The 15394-nt window shown below is 34.7% G+C and overlaps 1 protein-coding gene across 6 annotated transcripts in view; it reads right to left on the bottom strand.

Moving 5' to 3' along the window:
• SYDE2 (synapse defective Rho GTPase homolog 2) overlaps positions 1-15394 on the bottom strand; it is a 40507-nt gene that overhangs the window by 12231 nt on the left and 12882 nt on the right. For 3 of the 6 annotated variants that reach the window (XM_086390871.1, XM_086390872.1, XM_086390873.1), the window contains exons 3-5: positions 12411-13513; positions 7463-7589; positions 736-917 (exon numbers count right to left, since the gene is read on the bottom strand). In XM_086390871.1, the coding sequence (XP_086246997.1) occupies positions 736-917; positions 7463-7589; positions 12411-13513 (1412 nt within the window). Of the gene's footprint in view, positions 1-735; positions 918-6060; positions 6227-7462; positions 7590-12410; positions 13514-15394 lie in introns of all 6 variants that reach the window. The other 3 variants (XR_015160355.1, XR_015160356.1, XR_015160354.1) reach the window with 2 other exon arrangements.

The raw sequence follows: 15394 nt of genomic DNA on the forward strand, positions 1-15394 counted from the left end.
ATGAAGGTATTAGGCTTAAAGCATTTCTATCCACTCTTGGACCTTCCACTCTCACATGATAAGAAATACAGGCAAAGTTGGCCTCACCTGGATAAGCCTGGCCATATTTCTTTCCCTTATTCTCCCTTTTGTTCTAAGGGACAATAGCTAAAGTTAGGCTAAGATTAGTTCTGCAAGCCCAGTCATCCTCTCTCCTGTAGGCATACCAGAAGATACTGGTATGAGATTTAGATCATGGGAAGGGGGCAAATGTGAAGAGACAAGGAGGAAGGAAAGAGTGGTGGTGAGCACTAAGTCTTGAGGCTAAGTCATGTACACAAAACAGTTACCATATTTTTAAAATACTACTAATAAAAGGAAATAAACCAAAATGTTAATTATATAGCCTTTAGATATTGATAATTATAAATTCCATTCTTCTTTTCTATATCTTCCTAACTTTTAATTATAAACATGTCATTTTAATAATAAGATAACAATACTCTTTTAAAACTTATCAGGAGGTTAATAGGTTAATATCACATGCGAAAGAGATAAAACTGTTTTCTAAATTTATTCTATTTAAGAATCAGTTTCTAGATTTACACTGTTTAGTCTTTAGCAAAGGTAGAGCTAAAACTCATTAGTGCTACAAATGTCAAATAACTAAAAAATTATCTGTAGCTCTGGAGCTAAGTACTCAGTTCATTAAATATATGGTTTATTTCAGGAAGAATGTATATCTATGGTGCTTACCTTCTCAACATCAGGCAGACAATCCAGAAGGCCAAAAGCGTACTGAGAATCACCTGGATCATTCTCACAACCATTTGATGACATTTTCAAAGGATTTTTTGCCATTGCATCTAATACAGCCTCATAAAGCTGCTTTGTTATCAGAGGAGAAGGAAGTTCTCTTAAATAATCCTTAAGAACACCTTCAGAAACCAAACAAACCAGAAATAGATGTCAATTAGTCTTTAGAGTGAAATAATAAAAAGCTGTGGCAAATTTTTTTTCAAAGTATCATTACAGTGAACTTTAAAAATTCTGAAAACAATAAAAGCAGAAATGTAAAAAGTATTGTAACAAAACACTTGCAATTTGTATTCTTAGAAATTGCTTCACTAATTGACTTTTTGTTTTGAAACCATGCTAATAATGCACATGCATAATATGCAATTATCATATATATTAGATTTGTTCATAAAGTAAATCCCTTTTATAAAAAGCTCCTTTAAGTGTATATAAAACAAAAGAAAATAAGGCATACTAATATTAATTGTAAATTATTCCAATTATATGGATTTTTAATTTCCAGACTTTTCATAAACCCTTGTAAAAAAGTGAGCTATATAAATGTAATTCCTCTTAAATACAGAAGATATGGCTTAAACACACATACTGAATAGTCTGGATAATCTCCACTGCTATACTATGGAAGAAAAAAATCATTTCTAAAACCAAAACCCAAGAACAGAAAACAACAAACGTGCCACTACAATAGGAATGAGGTAAGTCTACTTCAAACACACCACAAATAGTTATGAACTAAGAGGTGATATAGCTATAGTAGAGGAAACAGGAAAGGATAATAGCTGTTACACATAAGGAAGGTAGGTTAAGATACTAGCTAAAGGATAGAATTTGATCACAAGAAAAAAATGGACATTTCTGACAGCAAAAACCTAAATATAGACAATACTGATTTAGAAAATGCTCTCAGCTTAGCTGAGAACTTAGTTTGAGGGCTTAATTTGAATTTAAGTGAAAGTGAAAGGCACTCAGTCATGTCCAACTCTTTGTGATCCCATGGACTATACTGTCCATGGAATTAATTCTCCAGGCCAGAATACTGGAGTGGGTAGCCTTTCCTTCTCCAGGGGATCTTCCCAACCCAGGGATCAAACCCAGGTCTCCTACATTGTGGGTGGATTCTTTACCAGCTGAGCCACAAGGGAAGCCCAAGAATACTGGAGTGGGTAGCCTATCCCTTCTCCAGTGGATCTTCCTGACCCAGGAATCAAACCGGGATCTCTCTGTACTGCAAATGGATTCTTTACCAGCTGAGCTACCAGGGAAGCCCTATCCTTGCCATAACCCTTGCCATATTTTCAGTACACAGAAATTTTCTTCAAATGTTTTTACAGCCACATCACAGTATTCCAATGTATGGATCCCCCACATTTGGATCTAATCAGTGGCTACAGACAGATACTTGTATTCTTTCTAATCTTCTGTTATTTCAAAACATGCTACAATGAATAACCTTGCACATCATCATTTTGTATATATGCAGGTATGTTGGTAGGACAAATTCTGAAAACAGGACCACTGAATCAAAAATATATTTGTCATTCAGAGGAAAAAGGATGTTTCCTAGGTCTAGGGCTTCAGCATCTAGGTGAATAATAGTGCTATTACTTGAAACGGGGGAAAGGAGGAAAACCATGCCTTAGGGGATAAAAGGAGTTTTATTTTAAACATATTAAGCTTAAGTTATCTATGGGACATTCAAGGCTACTGGATATAAAAATCTGAGACTCAGGAAAAAGATGGCTGGAGACACAGATCTGAGAATGATCAATTTAAACATGATAACTAGAACCTTGGGAGTGACAGATTATCAAGGAGAGAGAAAGAGAAAAAGAAAGAAAGTGAAGTCACTCAGTCATGTCTGACTCTTTGCAACCCCATGGACTGTAGCCCGCCAGACTCCTCTGTCCATGGGATTTTTCAGTCAAGGATACTAGAGTGGGTTGCCATTCCTTTCTCCAGGGGATCTTCCCAATCCTGGGATCAAACCCGGGTCCCCCACACTGTAGGCAGACTCTTTACTATCTGAGCCACCAGGGAAGCCAAGGAGGTAATATAGAGTGATATGAGAAGGCCCAATAATAAGAGAAAATGATGAACATCAATAAGCTCTTTCTTTAAAAATGTTTTTGTTCTTTAAAAAAATTTATTTTTATTTATTTTTAATTGGAAGATGATTGCTTTACAATGTTGTATTGGTTTCTGCTGTATAACAATATGATTCAAGTACAAAGATATATCCCTCCCACCCTACCTCCATCCCAGTCTTCAATCAGCTCTTACGTGGTCATCAGGAAGAGGATTTTCCAAAGGTGGCTAGGGAAGAATGGCTAAAGAAGTATGAAGGGTAAGTAGAGGCAAGATGGGGGTGGGGGCAGGACAGGCAAATATGCTATCAAGGCAGTAAAGGAAAGAATGTTTCAAGAAAGAGTTTAAGGTATCAGTTGATACCCAATAATAATTAGGTTAGATAAGAAGAGTGTACTAGATTGGTCATTTGTATGTTAAAGTCATTCAGAATGATGGCAGGACTTCAGCTGGAAATCTAACCATAGGTAGGATATCAAAGTCTTTAGTGAATAAATGAAAATGCTCAAGTATTCTGATGATGATATTAAACAGGAAAGAGGAGGTGCAAGACTGTGCTGTGAGCCTCCAAAAAACCTTATTCCTTAACATAGCATAACTTCCTACTCCATAGTAAAAAGGTAACAAGATGGAAATAGCAGGAAGGAACCAAGAGAATACCAACCAAACTTTTTCTTTGATATATACAAAGAGATACAATATATATAAATTGCTTGGCATATAATAATCATCAAAACCTGTTAGATATACAGTGATATTCCCATTCCTTAACTTGTATCATGTGATCTTTACTACTATCCTTAGTTTCCCACAATGAATAGAAACATTCAGTTTAAAGAGAATCTACAACTAGAAAGTGAAAACGCAATTTTCTGTAGCTGCCAAACAAAGACACTACTAAACCTTTAGGGCATAATTTTTTGTTAGGGTTCCATATTTGTTCCTCGACAAAACAAGACTTGTTAGTTCTCATAAAACTCAATATGCCCTGGTAATTTGAGACTTGTCCTATAATGCAATTATATTAAATTAAAATCTAAAAGATCTCCAGAAAAGATAACTTTATACCTTAGTGAAAATATATGTCAAATATCATTATACTTTATGAGTAATATACTAAACAACCATTAATATAAATGGAATTTTAAATGGATCCAGGTTCAAGATTACTTACTTCACTATAATTTGAAGGCAAATAAGGGAGAATTATTATAACAAACATTAAGCACTTAGAGTATGCTCAGCATATTATGTTCAATGAAGTAAAGGTTATTATTGCTTTTCTATTAATAAATGCAGACAAACTTCACAGGAAAAATAATCAAAAGATTTTATAAAATGATACAGAGAGAAGTATTTATAGTACATTGTGACATATAAGATATAATGACTCATAAATCTAGAAATTGGCCATATGGTCTTATCTCAAAAACTTAGTGATAGACAGGAGCATCTTAAAACCATATTGCCTTAATATCTTTCAAACACTTTGGGACATAAAGAACATAAGATAATAAATTTGTGGTGACAATCTTTAATGCTACAGAAGCTACTTAAAAAAGACTTGGGGGACATATATGATGAAGTTTATTTAATGCAACACAGTATATCTTTTATCATGTACTTGAAGCAGGCAATTATTGGTAAATAAAGAACTGGTTCCAGTTACACCTCTTAAGCTGCCCAGTAATAGTTAGATACCATGAAATCATATGCCTCTTACCTTCAGGCACAAAGACCAACTACACAGGAAGATTCTACTCATTCCTGTGATGCAATATAGGCATCACCACACTGAAAAAAAAGGGCATTCTATCTCTAAAACTACATCTACTTCTCAGAGACTGGTTTGAAGTACCTATATTTTATTAATTCTCAATCACGAAATTCACCATTCTCTCTGCCTAAAACTTTAATAATCACTAAATAATAAATATGTTGACTTTTCTATTATCTTCTCTTAAAACTATGAATAGATTTTACACCTTAAATTTTGCACCTGATTGAAGAAAACCTGGTTTGTCTGGAGTACTTCATTCTGTATTCCAGACAAACCAATTATTAAGAACACATTAAACTGTGAGTAAACTCTACCATTCACTCCATTAATGTTTTTTAGACCTACTGAACTGTTAAATATATTTCAAAGTTTACTTAGAAATGTGAGTTCACACGGAACAAACACATGAGGCAACACTATTACTGGCCAGCTCCCCAAATTTTGAGCCATGATGAGCCCCTGTGTATAATTTATTGCAATTCCAATGGTATTTCTCAGACAAAACTTAAATCATTCCATTGGCTTTTTATCAAGAAAGAAAAGAGCTCTTGGTTGTTCTGAAAAACAACTTTACTGAAATGGAATACAAAGAATAAAGCCAAGAAATATCTAATTCATAAATTATGGAAACTCTCAACTTTAGAAAAGAACGCTTTTCTATAAATCTAACAGTCATTGATCTACTGTTATATCTTCTGCATATGCTGCAAATTTCTGACAATTCAAACCACATCACTTCATCTTCTTAAACTGTACACATTTGACATAATTTTTATCTCTAACCCAAGGCTTCAACTAAGACAAAACCTCTTTTTATTCAGAATGTAATTTTCTGAGAACTGATATTTGTAAAATTTCTCCTTAATAAATTCATAAAATGAGTCTTTTGCTGATTCTGTTAATTATATACTACTAAGGGGAAAAAATCTACCTTTTTGTAGAAATGACCCATTTTTTAGTAGAAATAATAAATCTTCTTCCTTTAGAAAAATAAAAGTAACCATTATTTCTGGTTTGCTAAAAGTTACAGGAAAAAAAGTGCTTTGGTTTGTCTTCTTTTAGAATTAAAATGCTTGGGATCAAACTTAGTTATCCAAGAATGTATATTAAATAATCTATGAAAATACAGTCATTCAGAGTTCAGAGATTGGGAAGCTCAATTATTTGGAAAGTCTCAATGCTAAAAGTTGGCTTTAAGGATTCCAATCATTAAAAATCTCTTTAATATGTGCAAGTTGAGCCCTCCTCAAATTCTCACCTAGACAACTGTGTGCAAAATAAGAAAGCAATTTAGAAGAGAAAAACAAATATTGTTATAACAAGGGAAAAAAATGGTAGTTGACAATAGAGAGAAGAGAAAGACTATCAAAATACATAGACAATCTGGAAATACATACCAAAGCATCTGTAGGTGAAAGGATGTGATATCTGAGATTATGGTTCAAAATAGTCCAAGTGTGGGGAGAATCAAATGAGGGGTATAAATGAGACAGGTTTGGTCATTAGGAAGCCAGATGATGGACAAAGAAGGTTTATCATAGTATTCTACGCTTGAAAACTTTGCTAATAAAAAGTAAAACAACAAAAAACAAACATGGAATTATAAGCCAATAGTCCCCAAATATTGATTAGTTATCAAAAATCTCCTAAAGGCCTTTTTTTCTGTTCTCATCTCATATGATTTCTCCACAGAATGACACTGCATCACACCTTGCTGTGAAAACTCTATTGTTTCTTGTTTCCCAAACTTTCTGACTCTTTTCCTCTCAATCCCTTTAGATGTTTCTTCTTTCTTTGCCTGCCTCCAAAGTTTGGAAATCCTCAAATTCTGGTCTTTCGAAACTTTACAGACAATTGGAAAGTGTTAATTATAACTAGTGCCAATGACCATCAAATTGCCATTTTCATCACTCAGGGCTTTAGAAGAGTATTTGCAATGCTATACATTAGACTGTATTCATCACCTGGGCAAATAACAGACCCCTCACATTCTACTACATCCTCTCCTTAGCTGCAGATAAGCACTTTCAACTTTGCTTGATATATCCACTGAGATCTCCGACTGGTACCTCAAGTTCAATATATGTTTGAAAAGAAACCCAATTCATAATCTTTTTCTACATTTCTCCACCAAAAACAGTAGTTTTCTCTTTCTTGTTTCTGCTAATGGAATCCAATCAACCAGGTGTCAAAGTGATGTTTGTCTGGGCCCTCCCTGTCTTCATATACTTTCAATTCTATTCCTTCCTGCTATTGCTACTGCTGTAAGATGCCATCTGCTCTGATTATCTCTTTGCTGAGACTATTGCCAAGCCTTCCTAACTGGTTTTCTTTCCTCTTCTATCTTCTTATTTCAATCCATTGCGCAGACTTGCCAGGTAAGTATCCCTGAAGACTATCTCTGAAGAGTTCATTCCTTTGCTCAAAAATCTTTGGATTCCCTCTGCCTAGTAAATAAATCTAAATTCTCTAACCAGATAGTCAATGCCCCTTATATTACCTATGCTCCAGTCAAACTGAACCTGATGGCACTTTATTTATCCCTCCGTGAAGACAAGGTACCCTTTTCCTTCTGTTAGCTACTGGAGCTAATTTAATGTAGGCCTTACTTCCTTCCAAAGGTTGGCTGTTTGAGAACAGGGACCATATCTTGGTACCTCCCCATAGAAAAGAACACAGTAGTGTTTGTGAAAGAAGGAAAAAAAGACTTCAGAATAATACCAAAACAGTATTTAAATTCTCTTTCCTGCAGAGGTAGTCTTTCAGAATGTGTACATAAAAATAACATCTATTTATTACCTGTTATTACATTTATATCTGGGTATTGGCTTTCACACAGACCAACAGCTTTGCTATCCCTCTCAAAAGCCTCTCGAAGTTCTTTCTTGACTGCTGCCGAGCCACATAATCGGTATAGGCCTACTACCTAGAAATAAAATTATCGCCACATTATGGTAAATTGGATAAAGGGAAAATATAATAGTACAGTATGTATAAATCACATGACTTTGGCAATATTATATATTCTGATGGCATTTAATTAAAAATATCTCAAACATAAGCTTCTGAAGTTTCACCACAGACTATACTGATTGTAGTTACATAGTTTAATACAAATTTTATATTCTTTCATTTAAATTCAAATGATATACTATGTTACCTATAGTGCTAGCTATAATATCTTAAGCAAAAACACAATCTCTTCCCTTTAATTTTATACACCCAACCAATATCTCGATGGGTGCCCTTTTACATCTTTTGCTCCAGATTGAAGTAATACAGCACAACAGCTAATCAAAGATTTTGGGTTCATAAAGCCCCACACTATCACTCCTTGCTTGGTGAATTTGGGCAAGTTATTTAATACTCAGTTTATTTTTAAAAGCTATAAACTCAGTTTATTTTTTTAAAGTATGTATTTGAAATAAAGTTCCAGGAAACTATTTCTGTAAAGTTATCTTTTAAAGTTTCTCGGGAAGAAATGAAAACAAATCTAGGATTTTTTTAACTTATCAAATGGATTGATTATAAAGCACTGAAGGAAGTTCAGTGCAAATAATACATTAAAGGTGAAAATAAAACTTCTAGTTCAAATGTATTCACGATGCAAAGACAACACTCAATCTCCCTTCAATCTACATTAAAAAGATTTGTTTTTTAAACATTGTTAGTTCAATATAAATTCACCAAGAGGAAATCAACATGGTATCTTAAAGAGAAAACAGGCCTGATTAAGCAATTGGGGCCTTTTAAAAGAAAAAATCTTCATGAAAATTGAGGATAGTGGTCGTCATCTATACTTCTACATCAAAGACTATTTAGGAAGTTCAGTCACCTTGAATTGAAAGATTGGATAAAGATATTACTTCAAGACAGAAATAAAGTGAAAACACACAATGCGATCCCCAAGGATCTGAACTAAAAATCATTTGAAAATATTAAAAATAATCTAGAGGAAGAAAGCAAATGAAATTTACAGGTTTGCTTATGACACTAACCTCTTATGAATTATTAAAAACTGATAGACTACACTACAAAAGGTGGGTCTTAATATAGGAAAGTGTCAGTAATGGCTCCACGGAAATGTGATCCAAAATATTTGAGATGACAAGCACTCAGTATTAACTGAAAGATAGTAGAGAATCTACAACTATTTCTAAGAGAAGGCAGTTCAAGGTGCTGCTGAATTCGAAAGGATCAAGAGGATATGGGAAACCAAGGAGTGTACTAGGAATAAAATTCAAATTTCCTATTCTTCTTCACAGTCACGGTATATTCACATTGACAATAGCAAGTGCTAGTTACATCATCAAGAGAAAGAAAATCAGAATGGCAAATGATCCAGAAAATGAAACTAAAATATTAAACAGGATCAAAGGAAACACTACAACATTAGAAGAAACCAGCTTGAGTAGAGCCCTTTTAGTGTAAGCAAACTTAAAGTGTCACAAAAATCTCATAAAGATGTATCCTCTTAAGCTTGAGAAAGATGAATGTAGAACAAATTAAAGAAAGCAATACTTCAATAGCAAGTGATAATTTAAAGGAATGTGTTATCCCCAAAGTTGATATTACAAATACAGTTTTTAAAAGTGAATAAAATAAGGAAGATATACTATACATACATCAGAGAGGAATATTTTAGGATATATTCCTTAACTTCAGAGGCTGATTTCCTGAATCAAACACTTGAAGTACATGCTTGATGCCTCTAGTAAGGATAAAATCTAAACTGGACGGACCATGAGTATGATTTCTATACTAATCTTTTCCTGCTCAAAGCAGGAGATGCATGATAGTAGCTTTCCAAGTATTTGGAAGAATATCACAAACTATTTTTGTATGACTATGGAAACCTGATTTTCATGGTTAAAAAAAAAAGGAATACTGACTAGAAAGGTAAACAAAATTTAAGCAGTATGCTGGTTTATAAAACACAGGCACATATCAGACTCTTTCTGTTTGTGTATTGGGGTGGAACAGGGAGAAGCAAAAGAGACAAAACAAGAAAAGGTGTTTAAAAAAAACTGTTTAAAACATACAACTGTAAATCTTACTTTTTATTTCACAGGAAATAATTCCTTATTAAAATAAATCTTTCTAAACTTTATAGAAATAAAAAGCATTCCTAAAAAATATTTTCTTGGCATTTAAAATCACTTACAACAGTCTTATCTACTTGCTCTTTATGAAATATTTTCAGAAAATAGACTGTAAAAGTATAGTGCTATTTGAGTTACTTATGGGGCATCCCTGGTGGCTCAGACGGTAAAGAATTTGCCTGCAATTCAGGAGACCAGGGTTCAATCCATGAGTCCGAAAGGTTCCCTAGAGGAGGAAATTGGAGAAGGCAATGGCACCCCACTCCAGTACTCTTGCCTGGAAAATCCCATGGAAGGAGGAGCCTGGTAGGCTGCAGTCCATGAGGTCGCTAAAAGTCGGACATGACTGAGCGACTTCACTTTCACTTTTCACTTTCCTGCATTGGAGGAGGAAATGGCAACCCACTCCAGTATTCTTGCCTGGAGAATCCCCAGGACAGCGGGCCTGGTGGGCTGCCGTCTATGGGGTCGCACAGAGTCAGACACGACTGAAGCGACTTAGCAGCAGCAGCAGAGGAGGAAATAGCTACCCACTCCAGTATTCTTGCCTGGAGAATTCCATGGACAGGCTACATTTCATGGGGTTGCAGAGTCAGACACTACTGAGCGACTAACACAGATTTTAATGTACAATTGTAAAAGACTTTAGCTTTATTTAAAGTCTGCCTAACTTCTGGCTTCTCTATATGCTCTCTGGGAAAGAATATGGAGGGAAAATAGACACCTTTAAGAAAAGAGTAACTGGACCAAAAGCTGGATTCTAAAGGCCTCACTTCCACCCAGACAACACAAACTTGACTTGATAGAATCACATATCTGAAAGAGGTTTCAAAAATTCAAATATCCTACCTCTCTGCTTCAGGAACTTACTACATCTATTTTTATTAATATAAGCAGAAAAGACTCACAGAGATTAAGTGACTTGCCCAACATCACACAATAATGGATGAGAAACCAGAATCTGTTTCCTGTATCTTTATACCAAACTCCATTAAGTTAGGAGGTTTCTATAGTTTCCATGTTAAATTCAAGGTAGGTTATTTTACATTTGCTTCTATATTCTTCTAAAGAAATCATATTTCAGATTGTATGGTATTCATCATTGATATTTTGATTAATGTTATAAATTCTGATAGCACTAAAGCAAAATACTTTAGTAATGATTCTATGGCTTATTTTGTATTGCAAAAGATTAGTATAAATAATTGTACCTCATATTAATATCCTCAGTGATACACTGCTTCTCATTGTCATTCTACAAGTATTAATGAACATAAAGATAAGGTCTGGTGGTGGTGGTTTAGTCACTAATTTGTGTCCAACTCTTGCGACCCCGTGAACTATAGCCCACCATGCTTCTCTGTCCATGGGATTTCTGAGAAAAGAATACTGGAGTGGGTTGCCATTTCCTTCTCCAGGGTATCTTCCCAACCCAGGGATCGAACCAGGGTCTCCTGTATCTCCTGCATTTGGCAGGTGGATTCTTTACTGACTGCTGCTGCTGCTGCGTCGCTTCAGTCGTGTCCGACGCTGTGCGACCCCATAGACGGCAGCCCACCAGGCTCCCGTGTCCCTGGGATTCTCCAGGCAAGAATACTGGAGTGGGTTGCCATTTCCTTTCCAATGCATGAAAGTGAAAAGTGAAAGTGAAGTCGCTCAGTCGTGTCCGACTCTTAGTGACCCCATGGACTGCAGCCCACCAGGCTCCTCCGTCCATGGGATTTTCCAGGCAAGAGTACTGGAGTCGGGTGCCATTGCCTTCTCCTTTACTGAGCCACCAGGAAAGCCCAAAAAATAAGGTCTACCAACTGGTTAACATTTACATGAAAGTGAAAATATCAGTCATGTCCGACTCTTTATGACCGCATGGACTAAGGTTCACCAGGCTCCTCTGTCTGTGGAATTCTCCAGGCAAGAATAGTGAAGTGGGTTGCCATTTCCTTCTCCAGGGGAACTTCCCAACCCAGGGGTTGAATCCAGGTCTCCTGTATTATAGGCAGATTCTTTACCGTCCAAGCCACCAGGGAAGCCCATCTTGTTACAAATAGCACCAGTTCTAATGAACTGCTTTTACCTTCTTTAAAAGGAAAAGAGAATCAGATGTGCTTTTATTAGTAGGACCTCTCCTTATCCACCATGCTATCCCAAAGGTAAGACATGGATAAGCTTACGCTTTCCAAAGCGTGGAACTAAGGGAGAACAGGAAATAAGGGCAAGGAGTTAATTTTAGGAGTGAAACAGGGTTATAAGATTCACTGTTGAACTCTCTATTAAAGGAAAGTCAAACCATGCAGAAACATTCCTTAAATGAATTAGTCTTAGTCCATGTTATTAGCTCTGGCTTTTCCTAGGAATGTCACTGTAAAATGCCATATCTTCATCTCAAAGTGTAAGTCCATGCAGCCCTGCATCAAACATAAAGAACCATCTAGCATGCTTTCAATCATTGACAACACAGGTTAAGGCATAAATTATATCCTAAACAGTAATGTAATAAAAATAAAGAACAGGAATGAGAAAAAGTCTAAATTAGATCTTTTAAACTTACCTTGAACTCCTTCTCCTAAGACTTACTATAAATAAATTGAATTAATTACTCGAATAGATAGATAAGGGGGCAATAGAGAAACACAGTAAAATAATACCTGACAGCCTCTCTTTTCAATTTCCATAATACATTTCTGAATCAGGAGTGGTACCATCAAGCCTATATTTTCTTTCTCTACAACTCTTCGAATATCAACACCAAATACTACTGGTTCTCGATTTATATCTAGCCCATGAAGTGAATTCTCCCACTGTTCCAAAAGAGTCACTTTCACGTAAATGAGACCTCTAGGTTCAAGTTTGACAGCCAATTGATGTGTCTTTGTCACTCGGAATAAGGTGGGAAGAACAACAGTTCCATGACAACACACTCGGTTTTTTCTTGGAGTGGGTTCCCAACTAAACACTACTAATTTCAAATGCTGTGCATTTTCAATTTCTATGTTGAAAGTGTGATCCATGTCTAAAAACGTTGTTCGACATGTGAGCAAAGCTGTTCTGGCTTTGTTCACTGAATCTACCTGAATCGCACAAAAGACATCTTTTGAGTCTATCCGAGGTGGTTTTAAATCCTCAGCACCATAGAAGTGCACACTCATGAGCCCAGATATGTACTGTGAACACTTAGGTTGATCAGAAAAGCTGTAATGTCTAAAAGCATCAATGTCTATTTCATTCTTGCTGCTGCTATTTGGAATTATGTCTTTTCCTTTTGCAAATTTGTTTTCGAATCCATATTTGCTAGATTTGGCTATCAGTTCAGGTGAATCTCCATCACTGAGGTAACCACCTTTGCAGGAATACTTAGAACTCACGGAGGTTTTCTTCTGATAGGTGGGCTGAGAAGACACACTGGTATCAAGATGGTACCGACTTATCACATTCCTCTTAGCAGCTGTGGTTGTATTCCCAGAAGGTAGAATAACAGCATGATGAATCTCTTGACAGTTACATTTAGACAAAGAAGGAGTATTATCTGGACTGTTTACATAATTCAAGGTTCCTTTAACACTCAGTTTTCGGCTAAGTTCTGGCAACTTTTTCATTTTCATGGAAAGTTTCCTCACAGTTCGTGGAGACTTTATTTTATCCGGGAAAGACCAATTCATTGAACTGCCTTTTTTCACAGGGCTAGGGCTTGGTGAAGATGGTTCCATAACTCCCAAATCAGTCTTGTTTGTAGCAGCTACACTCCCAGGACCTTGGGAAAAAAATAAATAAATAAGGTGATAAGTTTCGATTTCTTTTTACTTTATAAACCACAAATTTAACAAGCTCTCATATGGACAGAAATTCTTCCGTTTCATCTTAATGGTGAGGTTTAGTCAAAAGTTTAGCTGAATTCCCATTACCAAGTTTAAGCAGAATATCACGATCTACAAAAGGCTTATGGTGGAAAGAAACATCTCCCTCTTCATCTGCTTTTCTATTCTGAAGGTTTGAAAGAAAGGTAATATAGGTTCCTTTTAAATCTTTCCCACTGCAATATACTTATAACTGTAAACAGTGGATATCAAAGAAAACAAGGAAAGTTTCCTATTTTAATATGTTCACCAATTTTCACATTTCCTACTTTAGTGTATTTATTTAGAAATTTCACCTAATACAAGAATGATTGATAAAATGTATTTTCTTATAAGTTTCAGTTTCCATAAAGAATAAAGTGTTAAGATGCTTTCAATTTTTTCTCCACAAAAATTACTTTTTTTCTGAATGTCAAAGTTACTCAGGCTTACAATAAAAAGTTTTTCTAAAAATTTAAGAAGCACAAATAAATAATAGTCCATATCACCAGAAGATTAATCATTGTAAAACTGCACTACCAGGAGATTAATCATGGTCATATAGCAGTGAAAATTATATTAAAAGTAGCTTCTATTATTATTATTAAATTATAATATTTATTATTAAAAATAATACCAGTCAACTTTTACTGAGCTAGACAAAGTATGAAAACTTAATTTAATAATTAGTATGCACGGACCCTCATTTAACTCTCATAATAACCTTACGAGTTAAGATACCATTCTCCAGATGAGGAAATTGATGCATGAGCTGTCTCATTTGTCTAAAATCACAAATCTGGTAAGTGGAAGAATAAGGACTCATATCTGAAAACAGGCTTTCAGAATCTGTTCTCTAAAATACTATATTTGCAGTCTCTCCATTTTTTAAACATTTTTCTGTCCATACATATACATCAAATTGACTTTCAAAGACCTTTTTTCAACTATTATTAAGAGGTTAAAGCATTTCACTTAACCTTAAACTTTTAATTCCCAGTTTAAAAAAAAAAAGGATGTAAAGGCTAATCAATTTCATTTAAAAATATGAATATTTCCTAGTAAGTTTTCAAATTAATAGAGCAAATTGAAAGTAGCTTCTAAAAATGTAATATTATATAAATTTAAACTGTGCTTTTAAAGAAAAACATAGTATTATCCCAATTATTTAAAATTTAATTTTTCATACTTTATCTAATTATTCCCTATAAAGATCCTTAATGACCCTAGTACCAAAGACTACTCTATGTAGTACATTTGACAATTCAAATGAGAAAAGTGTTTATTCATTTCAAAAAATCAATAGATCAAATGACCTTTCTTCAAAGTATTAAAATAGTCTAAATAGTCCTCTCTCCATCCTTCTTTATGTGTCCTATTGACAAAATAGTTTCTTTATAGAGAAAGGACTATTTTAAGTATGCCTGTTGGGCTTTTCTGGTACATAACTAATAAGAAATGGAGTGTTTAATAAACTAGACAAAGCATTCCCTTATACTGTAAACTGCAGTACAATTCTACTGGTTTACTGGTCTAAAATATTCTACAGTAATCAGAGTATTGCTGTAGCATACAATCTATCTATTTTGTCATGGCCTAAAGAAGCTACCCAGTATACAAAATTGTTCTAGGTTTTATTAAATAAAGAGTCAATCTAATGTAATGACTTTTTAAAAAACATATTTCTACTGCAGGCAAGACTGAATTTATTGAAACAAAAAAGCTTTGTTTTTATAAAATCCAAGAGCTGAAACATGACCAAGTTCAACATTCACTTAAAATTAAACCACAATTATACT

The sequence above is a fragment of the Bos grunniens genome, chromosome 3 (assembly GCF_055505025.1).
Source record: "Bos grunniens cultivar Pamir isolate PY7600 chromosome 3, Bosgru_T2T1.0, whole genome shotgun sequence".
NCBI classification, from domain to species: Eukaryota; Metazoa; Chordata; class Mammalia; order Artiodactyla; family Bovidae; genus Bos; species Bos grunniens.